A 14,417-nucleotide genomic window follows, 5' to 3' on the forward strand; every position below is an offset into this window, starting at 1 on the left:
TTTCACCACCCACTTTTTGAAGTTATATAAATTTTTACTCCCCACAAGAGTCTTTGGCAAGAGTTTCACATTTTAACTGCAATGTGTAGCAAAGCACAATTTGCTTTTGTTCATTTTGAGCCCATTCCCTGCTAATTTCACCTGATGTTCCCAGTCCTTCTGTACGAAGACCCAGGGAGCAGTTGTTCCCTGTCCTTTCTGATTTCCTAGACTGCTGCTGAGTACGTAGCTGGTATTTTGTTGTGCTATTAATTAGAACGGTTACACTGGGAAGAGCACTGACCAAATAACCTCATATAACGGAGTCACTGGTACCACACAAGAAGAAACCAAATACTAGGGGTCGCAAATGCTGTCACGTTTACTCCAGACAATAATTTTGTCTTGGAGAAATGCTGTCATTGTAAAGAAGGCTAGATGAGAGATTCAGTATTTTTCTAGGAAAGATGTGAAATCATTCATGTACTTCCTATATTTTATCATACACTTCTGGTTTTTGTGGAGTACTTTAAGAGGATACAGATTTTTAAAACATATTTAGAAAAGAAAGATTTGTGCGGGTTAGAAAAGAAAAATAGGAGCAACTGTGGCAGATTTCTATGGAAGAATAATTGGTCTTTGAAAGGCCAAGTATGTATTCTTTGTATATAAAAATAGAAAATAAGGGGGAGAGGAAACGCTGAGACTGGCGATGGCAGAGCTGTTTTATACAGTATATTGGACACCCTATCACAGAAAGTGAGGCAAAGATGTAATACAGTGGGATGCTATTAAAGATAAAAATTGAATGTGCAATTAGAATAGCTTGAAAGCAATTTTCAAGGACAGTTTTTGTCATGCGTCAGGGCAAAACATATTATATCACTACATGGCATCAGAAAGTGATATCATCTTGCTTTTATTGCATAGTGAAGTATAATTTTCTAGGGCAGAACATTTAGTCCTTGAAGCATCCAGTACAAAGCCATGAAATTCTTATATTCCTACCTGGCTTCAGGATGATGCTTTGGTTTATACTGTTGTGCTCGAAAAGATATTTCAGGTTTCTTCCCCAAATCTGTAGCTATTAATAAAAAGAATAAGAACTTATTTTTTCCTCTTATGAGTAACTTTGACAGTATCTAGCAACTACCGTGAAATAAATTAACTTAATTAAATTCATATATGAGGGGAGGCAGTTCAATAGAAAAAGCTAATAGGCTACAATCAGTCTGGCTTAAATGAGTCAGCTAATGATTTCAGTGGGAAACATTTGTACTCGTACTGAATGGTGAACGTTACAGGTTTTGCTGATGTCAAGTATGGCTTAGCATAATGGTAAATAATGCAGAATGCTATACTGCAAGTATACAGAGGGCTCATAAAACCTTTTTAGAGGACAGGATAGATAGACATTGAATGTATTAATGCAGTCAATACTATTTCTAGCTGAAAATCAGGAAACTGTGCCTTAATCAGCAAAAGGAACTGCCAGAGGAAATTATCAACTCATTAACATAGAGGTGTAAACAGCATAAAGATGGTATAACCTGTATCTGTCTTCAAAGTATTTCAGAGTAACATTTTTTTTTCATGGCCCTTCATGCACACATCCACAGCGAGTGGCTTAAGCTGGTTTTTCCAAGCTGTATGTACATCTAAAGAATTATTTATTTATTTTAATGTGTTTTTAAAATGTGTTTTTTTAAAAAATTCCTGCTTTTTGTAGCTTTAAAAACCTAAAGCTTTTAAAAATCTTTTTTTCAAAATTCTCACCCTCAAGTTACGGGAGAGGAGCAAGATGGAGAGAAGGGAGATAGTCTCTGTGCAGATCCAGAGATGCAGATCCATCCTTTTCTCTTCAGGATATCCTTCCCTCAATTTTTTAGGTTCCAAAACTCTTGTTTTCCCCAGGACCTTAAGACTTTGATTTGCTTAGAACAAATGAGATACCTTGGTTCCCCAAATAGCTGTAGTCAATGCCAAGTTAAATTCCTTTTTTCTGCTACATCTTCCACAACTGTTGAGGTCGCTCTAAATCTCAGCAGATGTATACCTGGGGGATGTCTCTTACTCATTTAAATATAGAGCCAGATGGCCGGATTCTACATGGCAGGTTAGAGGTCAGGTTCCTATACTGATTACTTCAGCTGGAGTTTTAATGATAGAATATTTTGTTCTTGGAATATGAAGGAAAGACAGCAAATTAATATCATATTATTAAGTACTAACCTTGTTCTCTTCCAGGTGCCTGTATAAAATGATAACATATACAGTAAATATTTTTCTTTTGATTAGCAACTTGAACTTACCCCAACAGACCCAACTATCTTTTAATTTTAAAACAATTTATAGACATTCAATTACTAATATCTGGTCACTTTGTCAAAAACTCAGCCTGAAGGTTGATCTCAGTCCAGTGACAACAGTGAGAACTGAATTTTTAGGGGTATGAGTGAGCATACGGTTTATTGCAATGATCACCATTTCATAATGACTGTTGAGCATCAGTTTAACTTACAATATGGTTTTTCATCATTGATCCTGTATTAAATCAGGAGATTGATTTTGATTGACTGGAAATATGCTATCCAAAGATTAAAATCAGTAATTTCTTTTCAGGCTCCTCAACTGACAGTAGAATCATTTTTACTGTCATGGCAGATACTTCATTCAGAATCACTGTGCGGAGTCTTAATTCAGCATATTATGTTACAAAGAAGTGAATGATAGACAGGTGTCTAGAAATGAGATTTTGACTCATAAATTTTCACTGTATTTCTGTATTATTTGATTCACATGGGAATAGTAATTATTTTGATTAATTTGATACACACAAGACTGTAATACATAACTAGTAAAGATAAGAATTTTTTACTCTTTGTAAGTGTTGCACCTTGAGTCTTCCTTAAAAGTTACTTCCCCAGTAATGTTTTCCCATTACTTAGAAATTTATAGTCTCATTCAGGTTGGAAGGGACCTAGGCAGGTCTCTAGTCCAAACTCCTGCTTAAAGCACAGTGAACTGTGAGATGAGACGTGGGCTCAGAGCTTTGTCCAGCTGGGTCTTGCAAACCTCCAGAAGATAGATTTCATAGCTTCTCTGGGAAACCTGATCCAAGACCCTCATAGTTATCCTCATAATTAATTTTCTTCCTTATTTCTGGTTGAAAACTCCCTCATTTCAGGCTCATTGCCTCTTGTACTTCCCCTATGCACTCTGTAAAGTGCCACGCTCTGCCTTCTTGATAATCATCTCTTAGGCTGTGGCAGGCTGCTATTAGGTTCTCTCCCACGCCAGGCTAAGGGAGCCCAGCCCCATCGGCCTCATTTCACAGGGCCGGTGCTGCACACCCTGACTGTGCTGGTGACCCTCTGCTGACCCACTCTTTGTCAACAGCAGTCCTGTGCAGTACTCCAGGTATTGTCTAATGAGTGACGAGTAAAAGGGAATAGTCCCTTCCCTTGACCTCTTGGCTATGCTTCTCTTGATACAGCTCGATACACTGTTAGCCTTTACGGCTACCAAGGGCACGCCAGTGGCCCATGTTCAGCCTACGGTCCCCAGGTCCCCAGAGCTGCTGCCAAGGGTGTTAGTCCATCCCGGGTCAGGATTTTGCATTTGTCCTTTCCAATTTCAGGAGGCTCCTCTTGACCCTTTGTTGCAGCCTGTCTGGGTCCCGGTGAAGGGCAGTCCTGCTCTCAAACCTATTGACCTGCTGTTCGGTGTCTGAAACCCTGACAAGGGCACATGCTGTCTCCTCCTCCAGGTCACACTGAAACTATTTATGTCTTCAGAGCTGTATGAATGGGAAGTGATCCAGATTAAATTTTATCTTTTCCATGTTATGAGGTATACAGTATTTCTCCTTAAGATGTAGCCAAACTAAGAGCTTGTTAGGAGCTGCAGTATTTGTGCAGCTGTACAGTGCCCAGCCAGAAATATTAATTACAAATGTAACATATTTATTGGTCTTGGGGGTGTTTTCATATTTGGTTTGTAATGAGTCAGTATCTAGCATAAGACAAAGCTTTTTGTGTTAAAGTATTATCTTTCTTGCCAATATTTCATTTTTTAGCATTAAACATTAATTACAATATTGCAATCAAACCATGTTTTGTAATGATCTTTCAAACTAAAAGAGTTTCTAACCATGGGAGGACTGAGGTTCTGGGACAGCCTCCCAGTCAGAACTGTGGAGAAGAAAAAATTAAAGGATTTGAAAGTTAGGGATAGACCAGTCTATAGATTTGTGTTACAGCCCACTGTGATAGCAAATGGCTGGATTTAACTAGTATGGAGATGCCTTTCTTTCCTGTTTTCCCTTACAATGAGATAAAAAACAATACAACAGAAACATATTAGTGCATTAAATAGAACATGCAGTGAGAAATAAAAAATGGCATAAATTATAACCTATCTCTGAATTTTACAAACATCCTTTAACACCCTACGTTATTGTAGGGACTGTATCTTTTTATACATCTTATAGGAAACCACTTGTCGTAACTAAATCCCTTTATTGCTAAACCCATTTCCTCTGCTTTACTTCATTGGCCCGAGTAGCAAGTGAAGGAACTGGTTAAAAACTTTTTACAGAAACTGGGATCTGGGAAAAAAAAACCCAACTGCTTTCCTTTACCAGTCTTTGTGTAAAAGTTACTGCTTTCTGCTTTGTATATGCCTATAGGTGATTTCGCAGCATTGCTTCAAAGCTTCTGCCCTCTGGCCGCAGCCAGCTGGTGCAGGGGTCGTTGGTGGCAGAGCTGCAGGCGACTGTGCTGGGAGGAGAGGTGGTCAGCTTGGAGATGTGGGGAGGGAGGGAACAGCCCTTTTAGTCTCTGTCAGACAGGGGAACTCAGAGCTGCTGCTTCAGCATCGCTGGCGTTGAGAGCACACACGTCTCAGTGGTGCCTGGAATCTAGAGCTGCCCTTGGTGGAGCTTTGCAGACCGCCTGTGAGGAAGGTGGGCTGTGACCTGGAGGATGGGGCCAGTGGGAGATGAACTGGGGGATGTACTGGGGCTTACTGGGCTGCCCATAGCTCAGGAGGTTTGAGGACTTAGCAGAGTGTGAGCTGTGGCAGAAGGGCAGGTGGGCTGCGCTGTGTGGGGCTCTGCTGGGCTCAGAGGGCAGCGAGGACCATGCATTGCTGTGGCTGTGGTCCCCATTTTGCTGGGGAAGGCAGCGAGGGGTTCAGCTGGGGGAAAGCAGTAGGACCATGCAGGTGCCTGAGCAGCAGTGTGGTGGCCCCCTCGGTTGCTGCCAGAGCTATTTTGCAGGCAAAGCTGCCATTTGTCTGAGGTGATGGATTTTGCAGGACTTGGGAGAGGTGCTAGGGAAGGAGGGGCCAGGAGGAGAGGGAGAAGGAAGCTGGAGGATAATAGGTGACGTTCATTCCGGATATAAAATTTGTTGGTTTTTTATTACTCTTCCTGAAAAGGGTCACATTATTTTCGAGGTAGCCTCATATTTGCATCAGAGTAATACTATTACACTGCTCAGTTTTCTGCTTTTAAAAATCTATGTGGAATCTTTATTTCTCTGGAAGAGAAGGTCTCTCCTGCTGCGCACCATTCATAGGCATCCACAGCATCTGGCAGTTATGAGATATGCTTTTATGTGCATACTTGGGAAGGTAGCTTTACACTGTATGTATGTTTTTATTTCTGCAAGCAACTTCAAGAACTTACCTTACCATTCACAGAGTAGTGGTATTGAAAATGCTACATGCGTCAAAGAATGGAATGTGTTATGCTTTTTATGGTCATAATATGTACAAAGATGATTACTTACTTTGTTTAGCTCCTTAACAGATAGATGTCTGGAAAAGAAAGAATTATGTGCAAAACATTTCATTATCATAAAATAAAAATCACTTTGAGTACTTAAATACTTTGATTACATCATCACTGAAAATTAACAGCCCTTGGCACGGGAAGGATTTTATTAGTGCTAGAGAAATTGAGAGGCTGGTTATTTTTTTACATAAATTATTTGCAGGAAAAGACTTCCATAAAAAAGAATAGCATCCACTGAATTCATTATGGTAAATAAGAAAAGTCTTTGTTAAGGATTTATTCTGGGAGGAGGGGAGAAGAGATATGACTGATTATCAGCTTTCTTCACTACTTTTCATCTCATGCCAAAATGTCTTATTATGAACTTTAAAGTCAGCTATAGATGAAGGTAAATTCCTTGAAGAGTTTCAAAAATGAAACATTCAGAGAGGCAGAATGGAAGGTGTAGAGGAAAAGAGGTGCAAACCAGGAAAAGAGAAATGGAGATTGCTCTTCATGATCCTAATTCAAGTAGGTGTTTAAGTATTTTTCTGACTTCTCCTGATATACCTGAGCAACAGGAAGACCTTCCTTTCCTGAAAAGGATCATCAGAAAATATTCTCCCCCAAAAGGGACAATATATTGAGTCTGACATATTTTGTTAGATGTCCTGGGTTTGATGAACACTCATGCTTTTTAGCAGCTTGTATCTCATAATAAAATACTTAGAAGACCTGATTTTAGAAGTTATTCACCAACATAAGGTGTGGATAGGCATCTAATAGTTTTCTGAAGGCTCCAGGATTTAGTCCCTGCTCAACTCACCCCCTGGACTGAGAAAATACAACGGTCAGTTATTTTGCTAAATCAGTCAGAGAGAGTGCAAAAGGAAGACATGGTATAGAAAACCCTGCGAGCTACTTTGCAACACTTGTTCAGTGACAAGGGGTCTCTTCCTTGCGCCTGTGCTGAAGACGTCAGCGTGGAAGGTTAAATAGGCAAGAAATTTGGGAATGGTCTGTTAGGGAAAAGTTTCAGGAAGGCTAAGAGAAAGAAGGGGAACTGTTTTGGGTTTGGAGAGGTGCTTTTGTGTTAGCTTCTGCAGTTTGTTAGCTTGGTCTTCAGGGTCATTATTTGACGTGTGAAAGCCTGTATTCAACACATTGGGTGCATGGTAAAGTTAAGCGGTAATAAAGGTGTGCTTGGAGGGCTGGCCTCCACCACGAGGGGACATGCCATGGTATGGCCTGCTTACCACAGGCATGTAAAAGTTTAAATCTCACCAAAGCTTCTAAGATACATTCCAGGATCCTGCACATGCCTATATTTTTTATGAGGCTATTTACAGAGTGTATAAATAATGATGTGTTTAATTTTATAAGTCTTCCAGATCTTGTTGGAAAACAGGACTTGCACTGCTAAATCACATCTGCGGTTTGACAGCTTTGCTTACAGTCTAGCAGATAACGGCTGTAGCGCTGTACTCCTCCACACTGCAGCTCCTATGTATGTTTTCTCCTTACAAAGCTGTGACTGGACTGAAAATGAGGGAGAAATATTTTGAGTGAAGCATTTGTGTGGGAAATTTGTGAAGTGCCTTCCCCAGATCATGTGTGGTCTTAGTCTCATACTCATGTGATTAAAAAAACCTAGTTCAATTAAAAAAACCCAAATCTATTAGAAATATTTTGGTATCTGTACCTGCAGTGTGGAGTTTGGTGGTTATGATTTTTGCTGCTGCCTTTTAATTCTAGCATAAGAAATTACATGTATTACAGATTTTGGCTTTATAGTAGGACCTTTCAAATCCAAGTGCTTTGCATACTGATGTCTGCTGGCAAACATGGCTTATAACAGTTCTCACAGAGCTTTCAATGTATGTGCTGCCCTACCAAGAGAGGGGATCAGTCATGGGATTTGAAACTTTGCAGCTATAGGTCAGGTCACGCTTCTGAATATGAAGCTACTTCATATTAATAAAATGTCTTAACAACTAACAGCTTCTGGATCCTGATCCATGAAAGAATTTAAGCACCATTCAGGAAAAAAAACCCAACATACTTAGAGCTCGCTCCTTAAGTATATACTTAACTAAGCAGAAGATTGCTTCATTGATTTGTTAGCTTTCTTTTTTTCCACATGGGATTTGTAGTGACCTTTGTAAAATGAAGCAAAATTCCATCATGATGAATTGAAATTGAAACCATTTATGGAAGGAAGACAGGATTGACACAGCTCAGTTGTGCCCAGACTTCTGGCTGCAATAGGTTTTCTTCAAGAGGCATTTGTGCATTATACCCTGTGGCTCCTCAGTGTGCGTCGTTCCTGTTCCCAGCACGTGTCCACCACCACCACCATTTATGAATGTGCATTTTGGTCACACAGCGAGAACACTACACATCTGGTTACATGGCAGTGAGCAGCATACATACATGCTCATCTGACTAGATAAGTGTGTTATGTGAAAAAAGCAGCCGGTCTCGTAACCTGACATACGCATATGCTTGGTCAAACAGCTGGACACAAGCAGTTTGTGCTTCAGGACTCAGCACTGCTCCACACTGCCATGTCAGGATGCTGAATGAACATGGGTGTTGTATGACATAGGAGGGCAAGATGGAAAGGGCAAGAAGTGACTCATAGTCTGGATTCATTGGTCTCATGGGCTGGAGCAAGACTTCTGGCTACAGATTAGTCATTTCTTTTGCTGGATGTAATGTCCTTGGGATGTGGAGTGTATTTCTGTACCTCTGGTGTGGTCAGTGTATTTCCCCCTCACTTGGTTCACCAACTGTGCTAAGCAAGTGCAATTGTTTCTACTTAGTAATGGTTGCAAAACCTCTAAATGTTAGTAAGAAAAAGTAGGACAAACCTTAAAGTGTTCATGAGAGTTCCACCTACTTTTCCACTCCTTTACCATTATTTTGGCAGTTTTTTCTTTAAAAAATGCTAGTGTCACATTACGCTAAATACTTCTCTCAATTATTCACAGCTGTCTAAAGAATAACTTTTTTTTTTCTTAAGTAAAAGCAGAGGTGCAGTGGAGGTAAAGTCTTGTGGTTTGACTGGGGAGAATGTTTTGATTCTCAGGGAATGAGGATGAGGAATGCACCCATACCTTGTGACTTTTGCTGATATTGGAAAGGTATGAGCTTGGCTGAGCGTTTTCCTCGTGTGAAAGAACTGGCTGCTTATCTTCGGCTCTGGAGGAAGTGGCTGATACTGCTTTGGCAGCGTTTTCAGAGGCCTAGAGAAAAGTCAAAGGAGAATTTGAAGAACTATTAGGGAATAAAGGAGGCAGAGGGACTGTGTTGCAAGTGCAAGCTCAAGAAGTAAAACACTGGAATTTTCCAGGAGCATTTCAATGTATACGTGCTAAGCTTAGCTCAGGTCCAGGAGCTCCTTGGGGCCCTTCAATAGCACTAGTAATTTTTGATAATATTCTACATTTGCAAGACATCACTGTGCTGTGTTACGTGCCACCTCACATCGCTTTCGTGCGCTTCACCAAGTACAGCCCTCCAGTGTTGATATTTCTGGGTGGATATGGCTGTGTGTAAGGCCCAGCCAGGGAACACGCTACAGTTCAGACACACAGGAAAAAATGCTCTTCATCGCAGAAAACTCACAGCTAACACATGCCCAATGTTTCTGGCAGATGTGGGCACGCTCTGCACTGCAGTCCTGCCCTTCAGTGGTGGGCTCCTGGGGAGGGACCCTTGTGCGCTTGCATGGTATGGACCAAAATAAAGTCAGGTGAGAGAATTAAGAACCATTCTGGCCACCATAACACAAAGAGAAACAAATAGTGAAATTTTGTGGAATAATGGAATGAGAATGTTCTTATTTCTGTGCTTTTACAGTTTTGAATTTGTGAAGCTACACTGTCTTTTTATGCTCTTATTTCATATTTTAGCTTAAGGAATAATCTGAATATGTCTGTAATGCTAATCATATTTTAAACTTTATAGCTTTTACGGCAGTCAGTGTAGGCATGGAGGAATAAGCTTGTCAATCCTGGATGACCTTTTGGAAAGATGTCTTAATTGTAGCAGTTATTGTTTGAGGTTGAAAAGATAAAGAAGCAATTAATTTTTTGTTTGTGGGCATATAATAGAAAAATACATTTGTGGAATAGAGTTTGGTCCATCTTCTGTGGGAGTAAGTGGCAATATTCCAGCTGATTTCTATGGACATGATTTAGATTTGTAGCAAAACAAAATTGGCAGAAAGATTTAAGAGGCAATGTAGTCAATATTATCATAGTGAACAGAGCCTAAGGCACCAATACAAATTGATGGAAGATTTTTTTTCCCAACAATTTATATCTGGGTTGAACCAGATTCAAGATTTCTAGGCTTTTGACTTGGTCGTAGGCTCAGCAAGTTGATTTTGAAGTTGCAGGCCTGAGCTCCTGCTATGAACATTTATGGCTCATGTTTTGTTCTCCCTAATTTCATATCAGAAGCTAAAAAAGTCCAAACTGAGCCAGGTAGTCAAAGGATGCTGGCTCACTTCCAGTCATCTCATTACCATGAGCAGTACAGATGGATGCGAGTGTTCATAGCACTGAGTTCCCCAAGGACCTCAGGTAAGTGATCTATTAAGTGATCTTACCGTGGGGGAGGCACAGGTTCCTGGAAAAGAGAGGAAGCAAAAATCTGTGTAAGCTTTTTTCCTTCTTTTACTAAGGGAAATTTAAAGAGTTTAGATTAAGCAGACATGCGTGTGTCGGTCAAAGGGTTTATGTACTCTACAGCACATAACATCATACGTTAATATGCCGTTTTAAAATCACTAAGGAGTAAAAGACGTCTACATAAACCATGGCTGCAAGTAAGTGAGATAATGCAGGACTGCAGATATGAGTTCTCTTATCCTTTGGTTAGTGCTAGCAAAATTGCAGCCTTCTTTTAAAAGTATATTAAATGGCAAAATGTCCTGTAAAAATTTTAATTGATGAGAGATTCTGCTTACCTGGGGTCCATGTATTTTCATTCTTTCTCCTAAAAAAAATTGTTAATAATTGTTAATAGAGTGCTACCCATATAATCCACAAATAAAGGTATAGCTTTATTCTGGTATTGTTGTTATTATTATTGGCAGTCAAACCCCATCGCCCCCCCCCTTCAAGCCCCACTTGAGCTAAGAATCAGTTCAAGTGAAAGCAGGAAAAAACAGGTATTTTTGGTTCTTTCAGCTTGAATTATAAAATAAAGGAAATAAAAGAATTGTCATGTTACTTGATAAAACAGAGTGAACTTTGGTTTTACCTCTGGCTTTCAGAATGAAACATTTGAGTGTGATATTTATTCAGGTATTGCAAATTTAAATATTGTTCCGAGACTTTATATATATGCTTATCAAGTTGTTTGGGATACATTTTTTGTCTGTTTTGATTTTTGTATAGGAATTTATTAAAATCTCGAATATGACTGATTATTTAAATTAACATGGACATCTTACCAATAAAAAAAGCTATCTTACTCTATTTGAATTAGATTTTGATTTTGAAAATATTTTCATAAGTTCTACATATTGAAATCCTAACTAATGCAAAAAGAGATGCAATATATCTTAAGTTCTCCTTCAAGTAAGCCATAACAAATTGCTCTGGATAAAATAATGGTACCTTAAATGTTTAACAATTCTAGAAAATAACTACTGACAAAAATTCTTCTGTGCTGTTCATGCCATCTTGTGGCAAAGCCACTTAATAGCGCTGGGTATGAGAATAAATATTAAGATGCAGTTAATAACAGTGTAGTTATTATCAATAGAGTCCTCTATAAGCACTATTAGCTCAGGATGTACTAAAAATAAGTATAAGTTGCATTCACGAACTGCAGTTTACCTGCCTGCACTGTCTTTGGTTCATCTTTCTTAATGTCAGCACACATCTCATGGAGGTAGACAAACATGTAAATCCAACCTACTAAATCCTGGTGGAATTTGAAGCTTTATCTAAGCTGGCAAACTGTCAGTGGGACCTTGCCTACCGATTTCTGCAGATTTTGAACCTGGCTTACTCAAATTTCTCACAATTCAGATTTTTTACAAGCTACATCAGGACTTGCTCACAAGAGTCAGTCTAACCTTTCATTTTGCAAACTTTATAGTGCTTACTTTCTCTGTAGGAATTATTTGGCTCTATGTTTTGTATTATAGTATGAACTAAAAGGAAAAAAAATAAACAAATTCTGTTTTGCATGGAATTCTTTGCATTAGTTTTCTGGCTGATCAAATATAATACTGTCTTGAAAATCAGCTGGTACAGCAAACATAGAAAGGACCGTATTTTCCTGGATTAGCAATTGCATTCTTTTTGACTGGATTTAGTATATGGTTCAAAGATTTGAAAATGCTAAGAGAAAAAAATATCATTCCTTTTCAAGGTTAATTAGATATTTAATCCTTCAGTAGCTGAATTCATGAGGTATTGCTACATGTAAAGTATATAAAATATAAAAAGGTATATAGAAAAGTATATAGAAACCTACTTTAAAAATAATCTTATGATTGAGTAAAACCATCAATTAAAGGATTTAATAGTTGGACACCTCATTAGATTCTTGAAGGATAAGATAGCAGTCTGTCTCTGATTTCACCACAAGAAACAAAACAGAATGAACAAAAATTAAAGGTACATTTGTGACTCAAAATTATAGGATTTTGAAGCAAATTTACAGTTAAAGGTAAAGCAGTGGAGGAAAAATATATGCTAGGTGATATACCATATAATTAGCATATTCTTAGTAGGAGAACATTGTCAGATAGCTTTTGTAAATAGTTACCCTAGGATGTAAATCCTTAATAGAAATTGCTAAAGTTGATATTGCTATTTAAAAATAGTTAGTAGATTATGCTTTACAATATGTTCATACAAAATGCCTGAGAAGGATAGGGAGCCAAAAAGCATGCGATCATGAGAAGGAGAAGTAAAGCAGAGCAGGGATCTTGCAGCCTTTTGGTGGAACAGTTCAGGAGACACAGGTTTCCCCCCTCTTATGTCCCTATAATTGTAGGGAAAAGGAAAACCTAGTTTTAAAATTGAATAGCTTTTTTTTCCTCCCCTTGAGGAACAGGGAGCTCATGAGATGAAATATATCTCCTTTTGTAAAGAATTACTTTGATGTTAGATATTTGAAACAGTATTGCAAAATTTGCAGTGTGATTATTTTGGAAAGCAGCTGCTGTTCTGAAAACCATGTCTATTCTATCACCTGCAATCTCTGCTTATGTACAAAAGCTAAATATAGAAGCAACATTTTCTATTTCTGATTTCAGAAATGGGTAGATTTTCTTTATTATACCTCTAACACTTGCCACACTCCTCCCCTCCAGAACAGATGTGTGTTTCTGTTAAAAAAACAAAATAAAGATGTGATGTTAGTCATCATCCTTGAAACAATGGCTAGTAGAAACAGTGCTGCTCCTGACTGGGATGCCTCTAATACTTGGTGGATCCCCAGGAGTCAACAAGTGAGAGCAAGTGACGAGGACATTGGTGCAAAGTGAAACAGGAACGGCTCACAGGAACTTGTGGTACCTTGTACAATTGAATGTTACGAGGCTAAGACTTTAAATAGACTGCAATTAACTTTAAATGGTATTACAGAAAAGGGGAAATCTCTTTGTGAATAGGGTTTAAGATCTTTACTTACAGCTGAGTATTGAGGGGGCTGAGATGTATGCTGGCTGTTCGTTGGGGAAGTGGTACCTGAAGGCCTTAAACAACGTTTATCTGTAAAAGAGGAAGAAAAAGCAAGCCTGAGTAATTCAGTAAGACTATGTTTTAAGAAGAAGAGGTTTTAATGTTCAGAAAATGTTTTGCGGGTCAGATCTTGCCATTTTTATAGCACTGTAATTTTTTCCTTTTCAGAACTTAACCGTTATTGTAATAGCTGTATTGAGGACATAAGCATGACCCTGGTAATAGCTTTATGGTTAACATCGTCACTGTGGTTAAAAAAAAAAGCCTTCATAAGCTGGTACACAGTTAAGGCAGACATTTGACCTAAGCTACGAATAGATTAGTGAATTTGTTTTTCGTTTGAACCTTTGTTCTTGGCAACGCCGTTGTGTTGTTCTGGTTTTGCGAGGGGGTGGGGTGGGGTTTTACTCTCTGGAGAGCTTTTTAATTTTTACTTCAGCTTTTAATAAAAACTGCTCCCATGGCCATCTAAAAGCAATGCACAGGTGGTACACTAGCATGTGTTTTCGAGTCATTAATTTTATATCTCAAGGACATTGTTATTTGTCTAGGAAGGATGGCAAAATGGGATGTTAGCATTGAGTTTTGCCTTTCTGAAATACATCTTCAGACATCTTCTCGCTCTTGTATCCTGTCAGATTATAGTCACTGGGCATAACACACAGGCAAAAAGCAGCTTTTTGTTTAATGTGTTTTCTCTGAAATCACAAGACAAAAATGGTGTCTTTTTGGTATTTCAGGGCATTCTTACATAAACAACAAAAGATGTTGACTGCTGACTGAAAGTCTTTACTACCAACCCAGATAAAACCAGGATTTGGAAATTACTTCAGATTTCCAAATAAAACGCACAATGAGTCTTTGGAACATAATGTAGAATATCTGGATGTTCAGACTGATTGCTCACACACTGATAAATTTACTCACATTAAAAGCCATCTATT

General features: G+C 38.7%; 1 protein-coding gene across 1 annotated transcript in view; it reads right to left on the bottom strand.

The window, feature by feature from the left end:
• The window catches only part of CLNK (cytokine dependent hematopoietic cell linker), a 38,697-nt gene that overhangs the window by 10,859 nt on the left and 13,421 nt on the right, over nt 1–14,417 (bottom strand). The window contains exons 6-13 of the mRNA XM_059817893.1: nt 13,424–13,503; nt 13,073–13,118; nt 10,737–10,765; nt 10,377–10,396; nt 8,878–9,006; nt 5,775–5,802; nt 2,212–2,230; nt 988–1,063 (exon numbers count right to left, since the gene is read on the bottom strand). Coding sequence (XP_059673876.1) covers nt 988–1,063; nt 2,212–2,230; nt 5,775–5,802; nt 8,878–9,006; nt 10,377–10,396; nt 10,737–10,765; nt 13,073–13,118; nt 13,424–13,503 — 427 coding nt within the window. The remainder of the gene's footprint in view (nt 1–987; nt 1,064–2,211; nt 2,231–5,774; nt 5,803–8,877; nt 9,007–10,376; nt 10,397–10,736; nt 10,766–13,072; nt 13,119–13,423; nt 13,504–14,417) is intronic.

This window comes from Gavia stellata, chromosome 5 (genome assembly GCF_030936135.1).
Source record: "Gavia stellata isolate bGavSte3 chromosome 5, bGavSte3.hap2, whole genome shotgun sequence".
In the NCBI taxonomy this organism is placed as follows: Eukaryota; Metazoa; Chordata; class Aves; order Gaviiformes; family Gaviidae; genus Gavia; species Gavia stellata.